The 18,189-nt window shown below is 36.7% G+C and overlaps 1 protein-coding gene across 2 annotated transcripts in view; it reads right to left on the bottom strand.

The window, feature by feature from the left end:
• Positions 1–18,189, bottom strand: part of ABCA13 (ATP binding cassette subfamily A member 13) — a 165,693-nt gene that overhangs the window by 76,498 nt on the left and 71,006 nt on the right. For both annotated transcript variants that reach the window (XM_064429242.1, XM_064429231.1), the window contains 4 exons: positions 17,701–17,897; positions 16,802–16,959; positions 16,177–16,407; positions 10,577–10,667 (listed from right to left, as the gene is read on the bottom strand). In XM_064429242.1, the coding sequence (XP_064285312.1) occupies positions 10,577–10,667; positions 16,177–16,407; positions 16,802–16,959; positions 17,701–17,897 (677 nt within the window). The remainder of the gene's footprint in view (positions 1–10,576; positions 10,668–16,176; positions 16,408–16,801; positions 16,960–17,700; positions 17,898–18,189) is intronic.

Genomic DNA, 18,189 nt, shown 5'->3' with positions numbered 1-18,189 from the left:
AACAGAGTAGGAATTATCTACTCCCAGCAATGTGTAAGGGGGTGAAGAACTGGCAGGATAGAATTGCATTTAAATCTTAGAGGGAGAAACACTTTACAGTACCATCACACTTGACACATTGGAAGGAGATATATCTGACTTTCACTAGTTAAATGAAAAACAGAAGTGTAAAGTGGCTTTCTGCAAAAGAAAAGTTAAAACATCCAGGTGTTAGAGAGCAAAAAGCAAAAAGCCTTCATCCATAAAATAATTTTCTTTACTATTACTTGCTGTGCTGTTATTCAAGCAGTGACAGAGGTGTATCTAAGCAAGAGCATTTGATCCTGAACATCACTCTTTGCAGCCAAGATTTCCATTCAGGTTTGTCACAGGGTGTAGATGCACAGTACAAGTAACATAAGGCACATAATTAAGTGGCAATGGAAAATACGTGTCCAAAGGACAATGAATCTGATGAATGGCCTGAAGCACAAGTCTTAAAGTGGCTGAGGGATCTGGGGTTGCTTAGCTTGCAGAAAAGGAGGCTCAGGGAGGACCTTGTCATTCTCTACAACTCCCTGAAAGGTGGCTGTAGCCAGGTTGGGGTCAGTCTCTTCTCCCAAGACACCAGTGAGAGGACAAGAGGAATCTTAAGCTGCACTAGGTGAAGTTTAGGTTGGACATTAGGAAGAATTTCTTCACAGAAAGCGTAATGAAACATTGGAACGGGCTGCCCAAGGAGGTTGAGGAGTGACTGCCCTGGAGGAGTTTAAGAAAAGACTGGATGGGGCACTCAGTGCCATGGTCTAGTTGATATGGTGGTGTTAGGTCATAGGCTGGATTTCATGATCTCAGAGGTCTTTTCCTAGCTAAGTGATTCTGATTCTGTAAATTTGTTAACCAAAACATGAACTCCACTTGTTTTTTATTATTTTGTTGGGAAAGGAGGAGCTGTTAAAACAAGGAATTTTCAGCTTAAAGTTTCACATGAAATATGACTCATACAAACACTTCAAGCACCAATCTAAAAGACTCTACTCCTGTTGAACCTTAACCCTACCATGGGATAGTTTTTGAATAGATAACTAGCGGACTGGGAAATAATTAAAATTAGGACTAATTTTTGAGTACTGAATAACCCAGTTGAAGAGAATACATTAGGATATTCAGCAAGATAGCTCTCAAAATAATCTGAATAGAGTACATCACCTAGATTCTCAAGAGTTAATTGAATGCAACAAATGACTATACCCGTCCCCCAAACTCTCCAACTTTTGTAGAGTTTAGTAAGTGAACTTGATCAGAGTCCCTACCTGAATCTAATTTCTTGACATCCAACCACCATCACTCTATGCTGCTGCAAAGATCTACAAAATAGTCTGAAAGTAAAAAAGAATACAACTTTGTCTTGAGGCATAGCATAGTCTCATTCACATTATGAATACCATCCTTTCATTTCAAGCACTTGCATTTTCTCAAAGTTAGAGCATACTAGAGGTATGAAAAATAGATGAAGAGATGAGCACCACTGAATGCAAGCAAAATATTTCTTCACAATTATACAAAATAGATTACAACTAATCTATCTTACATTCTAGTTTTCCCTTCCTTTGCATGTTCACAATCACAACTACTTATATGAAATCTGAATTTAGGTATCTGAAATGCCCATTCAAGACAGAAAGAAGGTAAGCCAGCCTCTTCAGCTAACATATAACTAATACTCACATGCCTACAGAATTTCCTGATTGTTTTAACCCTCTCTTTAATGCAAGAATACTCAATCTCATATCAATGCAAAAAAACCATTAAGCTTTGTCATCACTCATATTAAATAACAGAAAATCTTCTAAATGTGCCACACCATGTACCATGTGTGGTAGTAGATAAAAACTTTAAACCAGATATGCATTACAACCACACTCTAAATGTAAATTTGAGGAAGCAAGAAATTCCAAATGGCATTTAGCAAATAAATAAAATAGTCATAAAGACAATTATCTGAGACCTCTGCTTTTAATTTTTGGACCTGCTTTATACTCTTGCCTTCCCAAACATGCTTTTCTGTTTTATCTACTCATTGCATTCAGTCTTAAAATGAGACTGCAAGCTGTCAGAGGTGGTAAGGACCTGGGGTTTTTATTCTTACTATTACTCTGTAGGTTATCTGGAACAACAGGGCATGACTTTAGCCTGGGTTTCCAAGGCACCGTGGCTCATACAATAAACAATAATAGCTACCACAGCAGCTAGGAAAAAACAACACCCTTGTAGCTGCTCAAGTGTGAGCTGGTGTCAAAACATCCCTTGTTTTTCTTTACTAGTGTGGAAATGGGCAGGAATGTAGCCAGAGAAGAACTTGACTGAGCATATATTTATTTGGGAATGTAACACTTCTATGTTAGAAAAGCACAGTCATTACTTTCAATGAAGGGAATTAATTTTCTAGTGCAAAATACTCTGTATCTTTTCCTTCTCCAGCCATAAGAACACATGGAAAAAATGGGAAACAATGGTGCTATCTTCCTATCCATCACCCTACAGACACCGTGGAGAGCCAAATACAGCTGCTACACTGGCAGCCAAGTTAATTTGGTGAGTGGCCACCTAAGCTGGTCTGGGCCTGGTGTAATAGGAGGACACACTGCTGAATGCACAATTCCAACCATTCAGAAACACTGGGTTTCAACTGTTTCTATATTTGTGATGCCTAAAACAATCTCTTTTGTTACATTTCCACGTATTTTTCCTGCTTTGCCATAATTTATATATTTTCATCTTAGTTGGGATTTTTGTCAGCTTAAACTATGCTGAAAAAAAAGTTGGAATCAAACACCAAGTATTTTTATTAGACTTGTGTGTTGAGCTCTACTGTGGCCAGGACAACTTCATCATTATGGGATGGGAATATTATTTGAAAATAAAACAAACAAACAAAAAAAACCAAAATTAAAATGAAAACACAAAACAAAAAAACCCAAATATTCAGTCAGGTAGACAGGCTATCATGTCTTGGAAAAGAAAATTACTGCAGATTTGAATATTTTAAGTCCCTGGTTTTGAGTTTCTGCATGGTTAATTTGTAACACTAACAACTATGCTAATTTCAATTTCCAGGAGATAATTTTGCAAATAGATACCCTTTTATTGCAGTACTATCTCCCCTGCAGTGATGCACCTGCAATGAATTGCCACGTGGAGGAGGAGACAAGTAAAGGAAGAGCTGGAAAACCAGAACAGACTGTGGCTACAAAATGGAAGCTTAGTTTCACCTTCTGTTTGTACTTTTTGAAGGTACAACAGTAGAAGAGAAGCACAGACTGTCAGAATTGCAAAAAATATCCCAATTCATTTCATATATATCATATCTGTGTCAGACTTGGGCAAGAAAAAGAATACATTTGTACGTGCACAGGCAAACAACCATCAGATACATCTTGTGCACTAGAATATACTCTCTTATGACAATAAGCAGCACACTTAATGAGGCTGGTTCCTCTTCTTTCTAGAACTGAAAATCAATACTCAGAAAGTTGTTAGAATTTAACCCACTGAATTCAATCTATAGACTCAAGTTACAATATTCCAAGATTGAATCTGATGCAGACCATAGGGCTACAACCCACAGTACTTTTGCTGTGTTTGGTGAAAAACTGGTGAAAGGGCAGGACAGCAAGAAAATCTGAATTTTGGTCTACCACTTCCCATAACATTATGTGTGAGGCTTAATGCTAAGTATCTTAGCATTTCTAACTAGACAGATTAAATAGAGCAACAGAAGAAAGAACTATATATTCAAACCAGGTGTTCTCAAACACTTCTCACTGGTTACTCCCAGAAAAGGAACTTTCAAATAACAACTGTCCGTTGTTGGACTGCAGATGGCTTCTGTCATGCAGCTGCTCAGTTTGCACGAGTGGCCTTTGAAAACGCTGTGTACAGCACTCTGGAAGAAGCCTCTTGGAATTGCTCAGAGGAAACTCAGACATTAAACAGAGGAAATAACTTGACAGACAAGGACATTCTGACTCACTTTAACTTTCAGAATTTTTGCATGTACTGCCTTAATACAAACAAAGCACTTGGTCTAAAATACTGCAGCTCCCATAATCAGGATTTTTAAACCATATCTGTACCGGAGTTATTCTATTAATAAAAAAAATCATATCAAAGTTTGTGCAGGGAAACAATTCAAAACTGAAAGTTCTGCAGGAGGCAGGTTTTATTCAGACCTGAAGCTATAGCAAACAATTGAAAAACGTGTTTGATGAATAATCACATTCATCAGGCATTCAGGTATCTCATGAATAGTAGTATTAAACAGCTTCCAGGATCTGGATTAGTAGAAACAACAGCTTCATTTTTTCTAATGTCTCCAGTGAATATGGTAACCTAAATAAACTGTAAAATAGACTTAGAAACAGATAGAAAAAGAAAAAAATTACATGGCTAAAAATTTCCACCTACACAGAAGTCCAACACCAGGTCTGCTATCATGAAGTCCCACTTATATTTTGAGGATTTGGCTAGCAACAGTGTACATCTGGTATCACCTTGTAACAAGTTTACCATATAAAAAGCTAGCAAAAAAAGGGCAGTCCTAAGTGCTCCACATACTGCCCTTCACTGAAGATGCCTTACATGTTGTCCCTGTAACTCCTAAACTAGGGTTTTTTTTAGTTTTCAGGAAAACAAACAAACAAAAACCCAAACAAAATCCATGTAGCACTGCAGAATGTTGCTAGTATCGAGAAAAAAAAAAGTGTGAATATTGCTAAAGTCTTTGTGGGCTTTTGGTGCACAAAAGGAATATTTTAGCAACAGAGAAGAGACAACAATTTCACCAAAGCAAATGCTTTTGAGAAGGAACTGGACAGGTGAAAATCTAGTTTCATATAGAAGCATCAGCCTCAGTGTCTTACTAGCCCGACTAAGATGCATAGCACACCTTCTACATACCTAGGGTATTTACTTAATAGATGAGGCAAGACATTAGGAAGATTTCATGAAGCCCCTTCCCTAAGCAATGTTCTGTTTCAGAATTAAAAGTAAGCATCTTACTCTTGATAAGCATTTCTTTAAAAAATTGGTCATTTACATTACATTACTGAAGTTAAAATACCTGTGTTGCTAGTGCAACAGCATTAATAAAGCAAAACTGTTTTAAAATACTTGTATGCATGTGTGTACATACGCACACACTTTCTTCATCTGTAAAATATATATACACAAACACAAAAAATGTATAAAATATACACTCCACTTGTAAGCTCAAGCAAGGCAAGAAACCATCAGAAGTTACTTTCAGTATAAAACCTAAAGACTAGCTATTAGCAACAAATACTTTCTGACATCCTATGTATGACTTGGTGTTGATTATCTAAGTGAAAATTTTGTCCAACACATAGGCCCCATATTATGAGGGAGAGAAATAATTGTTTATGTAGAACATGAGGTGTGAGGCAGGCAGGTGTGGTTAACATACCTTCATGTCTCTGAAATAGTTACTTCTAAACAGAGACACTGATGCTTCGTGTCTACAATATTCTTCTCATAAATCAAGTTATATTTTGCAAGGTGGAATATTGAAATAATTCCTAGGTTATTTTATGCAAATTTTACAGGGAATTCAAAGAACTGAGTTCCATTTAAAAATGGATGTTAAAATATAACTTCAAGGATATTTTAAAAATCACTGTCAAGCCTTTTTTTGCAATTACAGTGAACTCAATTTGTCATAGGGTATTAAATATACTATTTAAGAATACAAGAAACCACTTAATCACCTACCAAAAGACATCAAATTCCATTCTGCTGCTCCTGTGCAGAAATCAATACTACCCTTTTCTGTAGCATATTTTCTGTGAAGACCCAAGTCTTGTGCCAAATGCACCAGAGAAGCAACACACTTCCTTGGGTAGAATAACTCCAACTGCTAATTAAGTCTTATCTGTCTTTAGATTACAGCTATTTGCTTACGTTTTGCTTCCTTTGTTTTATTTCTCTCTTCTGCTCAAATAAAATGTAGAATTATATGTTAACAGACAATATTCTCCATGCATTAAAAAAAAACCAGGATATTTCAACAAACCACTTCTCTATCTTATTTTTGATAAACTACATCAAAGGAGCCCTGATAGTGCATTTATAAGGATTTCACTGCCAACCTCCAAATATTAATTCTTCTCTGCACACTTTCTGAATTCTCAATTTCTCCCTAACGTCATTCAAACTTAAAAATGTGGGCAAAAAGGTTGTACTAGTATTGTAGCATCAGTCTCATCAATTTTGAATAGATAGTCAAAATGACCTCTTTGCATAATTTTGTACATTCAGCTCAAATATAAATCACCTTATCTGTGTTAAAATTCTTCTCAACCACGATCAGCAGATAACTCAGAGTCAGTGTTTTCCAGGATATTACTTCCCATTACACAGACATGTTTAGCATTTGGCTTAATTAAAATAACCTTTATTTAAAATGGATTCAGCTTTTCAAGTGATCTAACTCCGTTCATAGGACTGGTCTCTCTTGTCACCTTTTAGCAGTTGTCTTTCTTTTTCATCAGCAAGGTTATAGTTACTTCAGCATCAGTAATGAAGATAATTAAAAGGCAGAGTTGAAACCCAGGTGAAATTCACAAAAGCCCTTCATTTTGATATTTCACTATTAACAACTGCTTTTTGTCAGCTACAATTTCATAGTAAATTAGCGTTTAGCTGAGCTTTATGAGTACTGTATATTGTTGATCTCACCAATCCTAATAGGAGCAATGTCACATTTAGCCCAATATGGTTCAAAATGACTAACACCAGTTGCTTCAGGGAAAGGGTTAAGCAACATTAAAAAGTAATTATGCTTCCACACCCACACTTTCAGAGGCTAACTTATCCAAGAAGTCCAGAGGCATATAAGTTTTAATAGCACTACTGTTACTATAGCTATTCATATTAGACATCCATTAATAACCATTCTTTGGCTTTTTAAAACCTGTTGCAAGGTTTATTGCAAGTCTCTGTAACATTATATGTCAGGAAAATTCAAATGTTATTTATAACTGTGTGCAAAAATATAATGAAAAAATTTTGAATTTTCTACAGTTTAGTTTCATTTTACCTCAAGGGTTCCAACTGTAGTTTACTGCCAGAAGGGACTAGATCCAAAGTCAGTATCTCCTAGAAATTTCTAAGACAACAAATTCTACAAAATTAAATAATTTTGCTCTTCAGCAAAATATCTGAGTATTTTAATTCAACAATATTGGTCCCTGAATGAGCCAATGAAACCGCTCACTATCCTATTACCTGCTTTTGCATGTGTTCAGATTATTTTGTCATTTATCCATGGTTAGCTACTCACCTTTTGGACTTGCTCTTAGCTCTCCTGGTTATTTCTGTATATATACTGCCTACTGTGGATTATGATAATTTTATTGCCCTCCATAGAGTTGGTTTCTCCATTTTCTCTAGGCTATTTGGCTTCAATGGTCTTGTCAAACAGACATTGCAAGCTCTGTCTAACCATTTCTCTGCATGCTCTGTATACACCTACAAAACAATAACTACCGCGTATTCCAACTGTGTATAAATTAATAATGCATGACTGTATTGCAATATATCCATGTACTATGTCTGCACACACAATAATCCCTGACTTAAAAACAAAATGTTAACTGTTTTCACAAAAGGGTCAGTTTTAGTCTAAGGTTTTTTTCATTGGAATAAAACTAAAAATTTTGATAAAACCATTTACAATGGAAACAAACTACTATATAATACAGTGTGCTTTGCATCTTTAAAATTACCAATATTGAAACTGTTACAATTAATTAGTGGACTGATACTTACCTATAATATTTTCATTTAGAAATGCTCAAATAATTCTGAGTTAATTTTACATTATTTTCATTGCTGATTTTAAGCAGCATCCAACCACCAAACTGCTGCTAGCCCATACTCCCCCTCCTCCAGCAGGATGGGGAAGAGAATAGGAAAAGAGAAAGTGAGAAAAATTGTTGGTCAGGATACAGGCAGTTTCAGCAATAAAGGAAAAAGATGGAAAAACAAACCAAAACCAAACAAACCAACTAAAACCAAGAAAATCCAACCCAGATAATGAAAAGGCAATCACTCACCACCTCCCACAAGTAGACATGCTCAGCCACTGGTAGCAACAGCTACCTCCTCAAAAAAGCTTTTGTTGCCAAGAATGGTACTCTGTGACAATAAATAACTCTCTGGTCAATTCAGCTCATCTGTGCAGGCTGTGTCCCCTCACACCCTCTTTCCCATCCTCAGTTTACTCATAGCAGGGACATGGGAAAAGAGAGCACCTTGGCACCACAAATACTCCTCAGTGATAGCCAAAACAGTGGCGTGTTATCAACTGTTGTGACTGTTTCAGTCACAAATCCAAAACACAGCAAGAAAGAAAAATGAAGAAATTTAACTCAATTCCAATCAGAGTACACTAAGACACTGTAAAATATGACTAGAAATTATCTCAGCTCTGACTTCAGTGAGATTCTGTCATATTTTGCTGAAATAATGTCTCTTGTGTGTTTTTGGCATTGGTGGTCAGCCTAAATCCTGTACTGATTTTCTGCAGATTCATTTAAGAAGAGAAATACACACTTCTCTGCTATGCCTCCTAGTCCAAATTAGAGAACATTTTCATTTCTGCACAATCCTGACACCTCAAGAGCTCAGCAGCATTAAAGGATTGCCAACACCCCTGCTTGAGCTCAGATCTGTGCTGTGTGAAAGCATCTCTCTAGTCTAAACTATTTTACAAATCAAATAGCAGCATCCTGTGATCTCCTCAATAATCCCAGCTGCTTGCTCTAAGGGGTTTTGAAAATTCATGTGACTACTTTGACAAAAGAAAGTTTGACTGCCTTTGAACCTGCTTTCAAAGACAAAGTTATACAAGTCAAGCTACTGCCCACGGAGTATTCTGGTTAGCTTTGACAATGATGGATACCTTTCATGACCATTTCCTAGATCCCTTATGCCTACACTTCACAACTGTCCTTAATGATGAATGACAGTCATCTGCAATGGATGACAATTTTCCAGTACTCTCATCCTCAAAGAAATGGCATTATCATCACATATTCTTGCTATAATTTATCAGGGTGAAAAAATACAGTCTCTGATTACTCAATTCTTTATTAATGTAATAACTTAAACAAATACTACTTTATACATTTTGAGATGCAGATGGGAAAGTATATCAAGTTCTTCAGTAGAATATACTGTATTCATTACTTTAGGAACTGTAAATCTTACTCTTTAATGAAAATGCAATGTGGAGAAGACAGATTGTTATGATTCTAAACTAGTTCAGATGTCCTATCTGAGTCTTGAATAAATAAATTGACTGCTATAAAATAAGGGATATTCAAAACCGTGTTTTGAATAGAAGTCTCATTCTTGCCTCTGAGAAAAGTGGCAATTTTATTTGCTTAGTGAGGTTGTTTTAGTTTTATACACTTACATCTTCACTGATTCCAGATGGAATAGCCCAGCAAACACAACCTCTGGAAACAGTCATCTATTCAAGCTTGCACTTTGTGAGAAAAGGTCTCACCTTAGACCACCATTATTGACAATGATTACTTATTACTGGCAGATTCAATTGAATTTATCTTAACAAATAAAGAAAACTTGGCTGAAAATTGTTATTTCTGTTACAGTAACATTAAAGGTCCACAGATCAGGACTTGCCTGTGCCTGTACTTTATAAAAACATAATGAAAAGTACTGCACATAGAACAAAGTGCTTGACATCTAACTAAAGAAAACTATAATCTAAATGTCAATCTTCAAATAGAAAGAAACATGGTAAGTATAGAAGCATGAAAATCCCAGAACCAATGTGAAAATTTTCATCAACTTGATGGGTACTGACATTAGAGAACTTGAGTCTTGGATTTTGTAATGACATCACCTTATGACCATTAGTGATGATTAGTGATTCTTCTTATGAAGAGAATTTTTAAAAGAGAAAAATCTTCCAGCAGTTTCAGAAGTGTTCACAAGAACCTTCTCCCAGGCTTGTAGGACAGAAAAAGAGAAAGTATGAAGGGTTTTTCTTTAAAACAAGATGTAAAGGAACCTAAAATAACACGTCACTTAAGAAGATGCAAGATCTCCTACTTCAAGGGGAACCAGCTTTTTTTTTTCTTCTTTTGAATTGTATGTGGATGAACAAGAATCTACTTTTCTTAGAGTGTAGAGATTTTATATCTGTGGGATATGTCTGTAATATCCATTTTCAGTATGAGACAAAGAGGATAATTAGCTACCAGGGACTGGCACAAAGGAGTAAGTCAATGCTGCTGCAGTGAGAGAATGCATGTGTACACAAAAGGGTAGGAAGATGACTGTGAAGGGATAGAGGTAAAACACAGCAGACATACAAGAACTACTTCCCAAGGCACACACAAAAAAAAAGAAATTACCAGATGGTAGAAAGAAGTATTCTCCATTTGCTTGGGCATTTCTCACCTTTGGGAACTTCGTGCCTGCTTACATTTGTGTTTTTGATATTTATAAATCTAATTGCTTCAGAAGGCACATAATTTTTACTTACAGACTGATTCAGCACCATTTGTATGGTCCAGCTGTGCTGCCTGTGGCACATAGGGCATCTTCTCTGACTCCTGCAGTAGCCTCAGAAAAACCTTTCATGAAAGTAGAAAAAATTAATTTAGAATCTATTTTCTAAAATTATTATATACATATATGTATATATCCTAAACCATCCAGACTGTCAGAAATTACTACTGACTGCTGTAATCACCTTGCTGGAATATGACTATAAAGTTAGTCAAGCTCTTTAGTTAAAATCCTGCGGATAAAGGAAATTAAATAAATGTCAATAGATGCAAAAACACCCATGAAAAACATTGCTGACCTCTGAACACTACTATCTGCAAAAATTTTTCAGTAGACTGTCTGCCCTTGATTGACTTTTTATGCTCCTAAGCCTTGATATATGTTGGAACTCAGTTACTGCAGTTTTTACCAAGGAAACAGCTTAATTCTTTTCTGATGCTCCAGCTAGAAATCTATGGGCACAACTGGAACTGCTACCAAAGAGCTCTAGTTGTACTAGAACACCTAAATCTAATGTACAAAATCCTACAGAGCTGAGAACCTACAGATTCCAGGGAATTCACAATGTCTAGGGACACTCAGGAAATGTTCCTAGATATGTGCAAACACATAGACAATAATGTTACTGAAAGACATTGAAAGGACAAGGCAATCATCAGAGACAGCCAAGGTGAGTAAAGTCTTGTAAAACTGATACTGCAGAGAGGACTGGGCAACAATGTGTGGTTTGTAGCAAAACATTAGTGTGCATAGCCCAAATTGGGTAGCGATGATAGGGTCTTGTTACCTAAAATCACCATGAGAAAAACTGAAATTACTTTCTAATAAAAGCAACAATCTAAAAATATGCACTAGATTGAAGTTGAAAGGATTGATTTTTCTAAAGTAGGGGAATTCATGTCAGAAGGGACTTAAAATTATAAAAACCCAGCAGAATTCACCAATTCCATGATCATGAGGTCTATTTAAATGGTATATACACTTTGTCAAACAGATTTGCATTCAACCTACTATAACTTCCTTAAACCTATTTCACAGTTCTGTCCACATAAAGCCCTTTGAATTTCACAGACATGCATTTCATTTATCTGTACCTCAGCCTTGCAGAAACTTTCATAGTGAGCCTTATTCACACACTCCCCACTTCTTGTAAGCTCAAACTAAAAACACAATTAACATTTTCTTATCTTAACCTGAACTGCAATTTAATCAGTGATCTAAGAACCTCAAGTAAAAAAAAAAAGAAAAATTTACAGAAAATACAGGTACCATGATCATCTCAAATTAAACAGAAAAATAACAACCAATTCCTTTCTTTGTCTTGATGAAAGTTTTCTTTTGCTCTTTCCTCTCTGTTTGGGTTGAGCTGCAAGACAGATTATACCCACAGTGCAACTTTCAGAAATCATTAGAAACCATTTATTTCTTCCCACAAAAGAACTTGATCTCAGCTATAACAAAAAATTCCTTGTTTCCAAGGAGCTCATACAATAGACAATAAAAACCAGTCAATGTGAAGTACTTTATAGCTCTTGAAAGATATTTCTTGACTTTCTAAGGTCTAACTGTTACAAAAAACATATTTTGCTTAGTCAATATAATTGCCATTTAACAGTGGTTATTGATTGCATTTGTTACCTGCCAGCTTTCAGGGAACAACTTTGGCCATTAACAACTGCAAGACCAGAAATTTCTGGCCTGGTATTTCTGTATTAGACCCTGGAGGCAGATCCTGACAGTCTAAAGCCACATTCTAATTTGTTATCTTGGACCTGCTTGCTGGTGGCTCTGAACACCAATTCTGTCAAGCAAACCAAACTAAACTGCAACAACTGAATCATAGAATCACTGAATGTCCTGTGTTTGAAGGGACCTTTAAGATCATCTAGTTTCAACCCCTCTGCCATGGACAAGAACATGTTCCAATGGATCAGATTCTTCAGAACTCCACACAGCTTAGTCTTGAACACTTCCAAGGATGGGACATCCACAGTTTCTCTGGACAAGCTGATACACTGCTGCACCACCACCACAAAATAGAATTTATTCCTAATGTCTAATTTGAACCTACTCCCCTGTGTCCAGTCACTGCATGCTCTTGTAAAAAGTCCCTCTCTCTCTCATAGGCTCCCTTCAGATACTACAAGGTCACAATTAGGTCATCTCAAAGCCTTCTCCTCTTCCAGCTGAACAATCCTAACTCTCTCAGCCTTTCCTCATGGGAGAGGTTCTCCATCCATCTATTCACCTTAGTGGCTTCCTCTGCACTCACTCCAACAGTTCCCTGTCCCTCGTGGGCTGGGCCCCCAGAGCTGGATGCAGCACTGCAGGTGGGGTCTCACCAGACCAGAGGAAGGGGAGAAGAATCCCCTCCCTTGCCCTGCTGCCCACGCTGCTTTGGATGCAGCCCAGGACACGTTTGGCTCTCTGGGCTGTGAGTGCCCATGGCTGGGTCATGTCCAGCCTCTCATGCACCAGCACCCCCAAGTCCTTCTGGGCAGGGCTGCTCGGGATCTGTTCATCCCCAGCCTGTGTTGGTACTGGGGGTTGCCCAGACCCAGGTGCAGCACCAGGACTTGGTCTTGTTGGACATCATGAGATTCCCACGGGCTCAATTCTTAATCATGTTTAGCTCTCTCCAGATGGCATCCTGTCCCTCAGGTGTGTCAACCACTTGGTGAAACCACAAAGTAACTACACATCCGTGGTCAGGACAATGCCTACACTACAAAACATTGCCTGCATATGTTTACTTCAGTGCCAAAATAGCTGCAGACACATTTTCTTATTTTCTCTCATTAAGTCACTGTAGAGAGGATGTAGTTATACCCTAAAAAAAAAAATAAACAAACCCACCAAATGGTTTCCTATGTCTGTTGTAGCTTTATTGACACATACTCTAATACAGCTATAAAGGCAGAAGGCCACCTGCATTGCCCAGTCCCCACCATGGCATCCAGTTTTCAAACCTCCTCTTAAGAATGGGAATCATTAGGGACTACATTGCACAGAAGATGTGATAATTTACCTGGTGTTGCACCAGATATTGTGAATAGAAGTGGTATTAGCCTAACAATGTTATTAACAGAGTGAGTATCTGAAACACACAGGTATGGGAAAGTCAGGATTAGACACCATGATAAAGGGACAGTATGTTCTTGCTACATTTGAATGAGGGTGTATTCTAGACCTCAGCAGAGCATCCTTTCCCCACATGCCTTAGTAATTCCTGCTTGCTCAGTTGGTCAGAGCATGGTGTTAATGAAAGCAAGGTTGGTGTTCAATCCCTAGGTGGGCCATTCACTTAAGACCTGGACTTGATGACCCTTTTGGGTACCTCCCAGTTCAGAATGCTCTGTAAAATTCTGTAATTCTCTGAAACTGTTTTAATTTCTGTTTTGACTAGCAAGTCTATACCTGACTAATGACTTGTCCTTGTCAAGGACAAAAAAGGGCTTTTCGTTCTTGAGGAAACAAGTCTGGCCAAATGACAATATTACAGTGAAATACATTAATGTGACTGTGCCATCATCAGAATGCGTTGGAGCACCCTGCATCTCACTGGAAGGTGCACATCAATTCAAGGAGGTATATGCCTTTCCCTGGAAAGTTTTGATGCAAACTCTCAGGTAATTTCAAAGAAAATAATTTAAAAGCAGTACTCAATTAACAAATTTTGACACATCTTATTTTGAAAAGGTGCTACAATTGTTTTGTTCTCCCCTCAAAGAAAAGCAAGGAAGCAATATGCTTTGAAACCTCCAGAGTTTCCAGAAAGTGAAAAAACATCCTCCAGAGAGCTCTTAGTATACACTTAATTAATTACCCTTCTATTCTCCTTTTGGTTCCGTCAACACTTTGGATTACAGGTATTATAGAATACACAAATAAAAATGTTTGGAAAAGATATCCAGAGCCTAAATTTGAGCAAATATAATATTAGTGAGATTTAAAGGTGTCAGAAACTGATTTGTTAGAACTTCAAGATTCCTTTGAAATATGAATGGAAGTCCATTTTCCCTCAGTGAACACGATTTTTAGAGAGTGTGAGTGTCCCTCAGAATAGAAAGAATAATGGTGAGTATATAAGAGAATAAAAAAAAATTATAATACATTTCTTCCTTTAAGTCCAGAGTTCTTTGTTTCCAGATTGAATTGCTTGAATAGATTAAATAGTGCTATTATGTGCTATCCTTTTAGTTCCCAACACAAAGGGCTTTTGATAAGGTAATAGAGAATTGAGGTTGTAATGACAGCTAATGATGAGATGCAGAGATGACAGAAATCAACCCAAATTAATGCATTAAATCTTCAAGCTGAAGAATGATACATTAATATCTAATATCACATTTAAAGATGTTTTAAACTTCCCCTTCACAGAACAGCTAAAAGCAAGCTTGTAACTGAGTCACAGATACAGCTCATTGAGGAATCTTCCTCATATCATGACAACTTCATATTTACTTTATACATGTCATTTCTGGAGAGTCCTGTGTTATCTCATGGGGATATAACCTAAAAGCATTCTTAACATATACATTACCTCCAAATCTGTAATGTTTGGCAGTGAACAATATTATTCCTTATACCATGTTAATCATCCATCTTCTATATGAACATAAAAACTTTTCAATATTTTTATATGCCTCATATAATTGTATCTCAGGAATCTAATTTACTTAATATTAAATTAAATGTTTCTTAAACTTGTAAATTATGTATGATAGGAGACATTAGTCTCTTATCATCACTTGAAGTGAAAAAAAATTATTTCTAAAGGATCTGTAGTACAGTACTTGGATAGTGGTGATTTAGGGAATCTTGTTATTTAGAAATTATAGATGGGGTAAAAAGAGTCCAAGGAAGGGAAATAACCTCTTGCTGACATGGCTATGTATACAGAGCTAAATTCAGAATTATGTAGATGCATAACAGACTCTCTTCCTCTGATCCATTTAGTATATGCACACACATACATGTACATTTATGTGTGTGTATATATGTTGATGTATACATACATCAAACACTTTCTCTCCTGGTATACACAGAAAATATTCTTTTGAATATAGGTATTTCATCACACAGTTTGGCTAAGGCCTAAGCTTCAGAACTAGTAAGCTCAAATGTATTCTTAGCTTTTTCTTTTTTTTTTCTTTTTTTTTTCAGTCCAAAGAGCTACCTGAGCTGAATCACCAGACTTGAAAGCCCAAAGCTTGTTCCAATGCTATGGGCTTAGGACAACACTGCTTCTCATCAAATCAATGACACATTACATTTCCCTTAAGTTAATGTAGAAAAAAAAAATTAAGGGTTACACAGTTCATCAGTCTTCACATAAGATTCTTAAAATAAAAAGATATGCCATAGTAGAATGGGTGCTGAAATTAACAGCAAAGCAAAACTACACAGTATAGATTTTACCTGATTTGGGAGGATGTGTTTGTTTGTTTGTTTGCTTGTTTTTGTTTTGGGTTTTTTTAAAACATGCTTCTCACAAGGAATTGTGAAACATAAAAGATACTATCATGATTTCCTAACCAAGAAAATGTCATTACACAGAAAAACTACAAGTACCTCTTCCAAAGTTGTGTCAGAAATACCATAGCCAGTCACATGTAGATCCTGAAGGCTTTGATCTAAAGCGTGGAAAAGACCTTTAAAAGAGGTCTTATCTGCCCTTTCTGGGATCACATAGGTCAGCTCAGTTCCACTGTTATCCTTCAAGAAGGCTTCTGGAATGTGGGTCTGTACCAGAGAAGTGACCTGAACAATGTGCTTAGGGTCCTGGATTTCAAACACAGAGGGCTATGAAGAAAGAAAGAAAGACAATCATGCAGAAAAAGTTAAGTATTACCAGAAGTATTGGTCTTAATATTAGAATTCATACAGGAAAAATTCCACTGATGAAACTGTATCACAGCTGGGATACAGAGACTACCTTCCAGGAATAAAGGACAGTGAGACAAGCCCATTTTCAGCTAAATACTGATACCATTTTCAAAGATTCCATTGTGTTCATCTAAATAGAAATAATAATACCATCCACCCAAAACAACCAAGGAAGCTGATAAAAACATGTTTTGCTGGTTCTCCAATAATCATATTACTAAACATATTACTTCCTGTCAGGGACATACATCTCCCTTGAAATGTACTTGGCAGGCACTCTCCAGTTCAGTACAGTACATTTTTAACTTACCTTTTTTATGAGTGTTAGACTGTGTCCCTGGCCATATGTCTCCCTCAGATAGGAGGGAGAACCACAGCATCTCAGCTGGCCATGCTGCAGGATGGCAATGCGATCACTGAGCACCTCCGCCTCATCAAGATGGTGAGTGGTAAAAATCAGGGTACAACCTGCATGACAAAGATTGGTACAGGTCTACAAAACCTGGTTTCTAGAGAAACCCCTCACAAGGGTCCTTTAGCCCTAGGCAAACATATTTTCAGGACTCTTCAAAATCTTAACACAGGACGCAAACAAAATATGCTGTCAGAATGGTGAATTGAGTTAGATTCAGTTCTAAAATTACTTTGCCCTGTTTTATACAAAGCAAACATTATTAAGTCTTTAGAACCTCCAGTTTTAAAAGCTTAAGAAATTCCTTAAAATTGCATAATAGCAGTGTCTCTTTCAATGGATCACTCAATGTGAGTTATTACAGCTGATTGAGTGATCACTAGCTGAAGAGTTTGCTTCCCACAATCAGTTTTAGAATTAGTGTAGCAGACTGACAACTAATATATTTTAATTAGAAGTATATAACCATCTATATACAGGTATGTGCAAAATAGAAAATGGAAACCAGAAAGTAATTTTGAGAAGCAGAATAAAGGGGAGAAACTTTAGGACAAGACTTAGGACTAAGCTCAGTCTTTTTTAAGATTCGGGGTCTTTCTGTGCAATAGCAGATAATTCTTGTAATACTATTTGACTTGCCTTGAAGTTACCAAGATCAACTTAATGTTTCCTCATAAATTAATGTTTTCAGCTTCTGATAAAATTTTGACTACACTTTGACTATCCAGTTTAAATTTATTGGAAAAAAAAATCCAGAAAAGAAAATAAGAAGCAAATAACGCGCATAAACTTTGTACCAGCTTTGTACTTCAGAAGCACATCCCAGATACTACGGCGAGAACATGGATCTACTCCACTGGTGGGCTCGTCCAGAACAACTGTCTTTGAGTTTCCAATAAAGGAGATGGCAATTGACAACCTTCTTTTCATTCCCCCAGAAAGGGCTCCAACAGGTTTGTACTGATGTTGGGATAAATCCACATCTTCCAGAGTTCTGAAAGAGGAATACAGAAACAGGACCAATTTTGAAAATGCTTTTCTTGTCACATTCTGTCCACTCAGAGAACAAGTACTGAAAAGAAATTGTAAATGGAAAGCAAGAGAATCACTACCTCTCTGTCTGATTATATACTCTTGTATCAAAAAAAAAATAGGAAAAAAAATCTCTACCTACAAAGCAGAAATGCTTATCATCCTCAGATGCACAGATTTTAAATAATATTGTAAAGGAAAATTTTAAATTAAAGATAATAAAATTAATATTAGTTTGTCCAACAACTTCAGCA

The sequence above is a fragment of the Passer domesticus genome, chromosome 1, assembly GCF_036417665.1.
Source record: "Passer domesticus isolate bPasDom1 chromosome 1, bPasDom1.hap1, whole genome shotgun sequence".
NCBI lineage: Eukaryota > Metazoa > Chordata > Aves > Passeriformes > Passeridae > Passer > Passer domesticus.
This window is presented reverse-complemented; position numbering and strand designations above follow the sequence as displayed.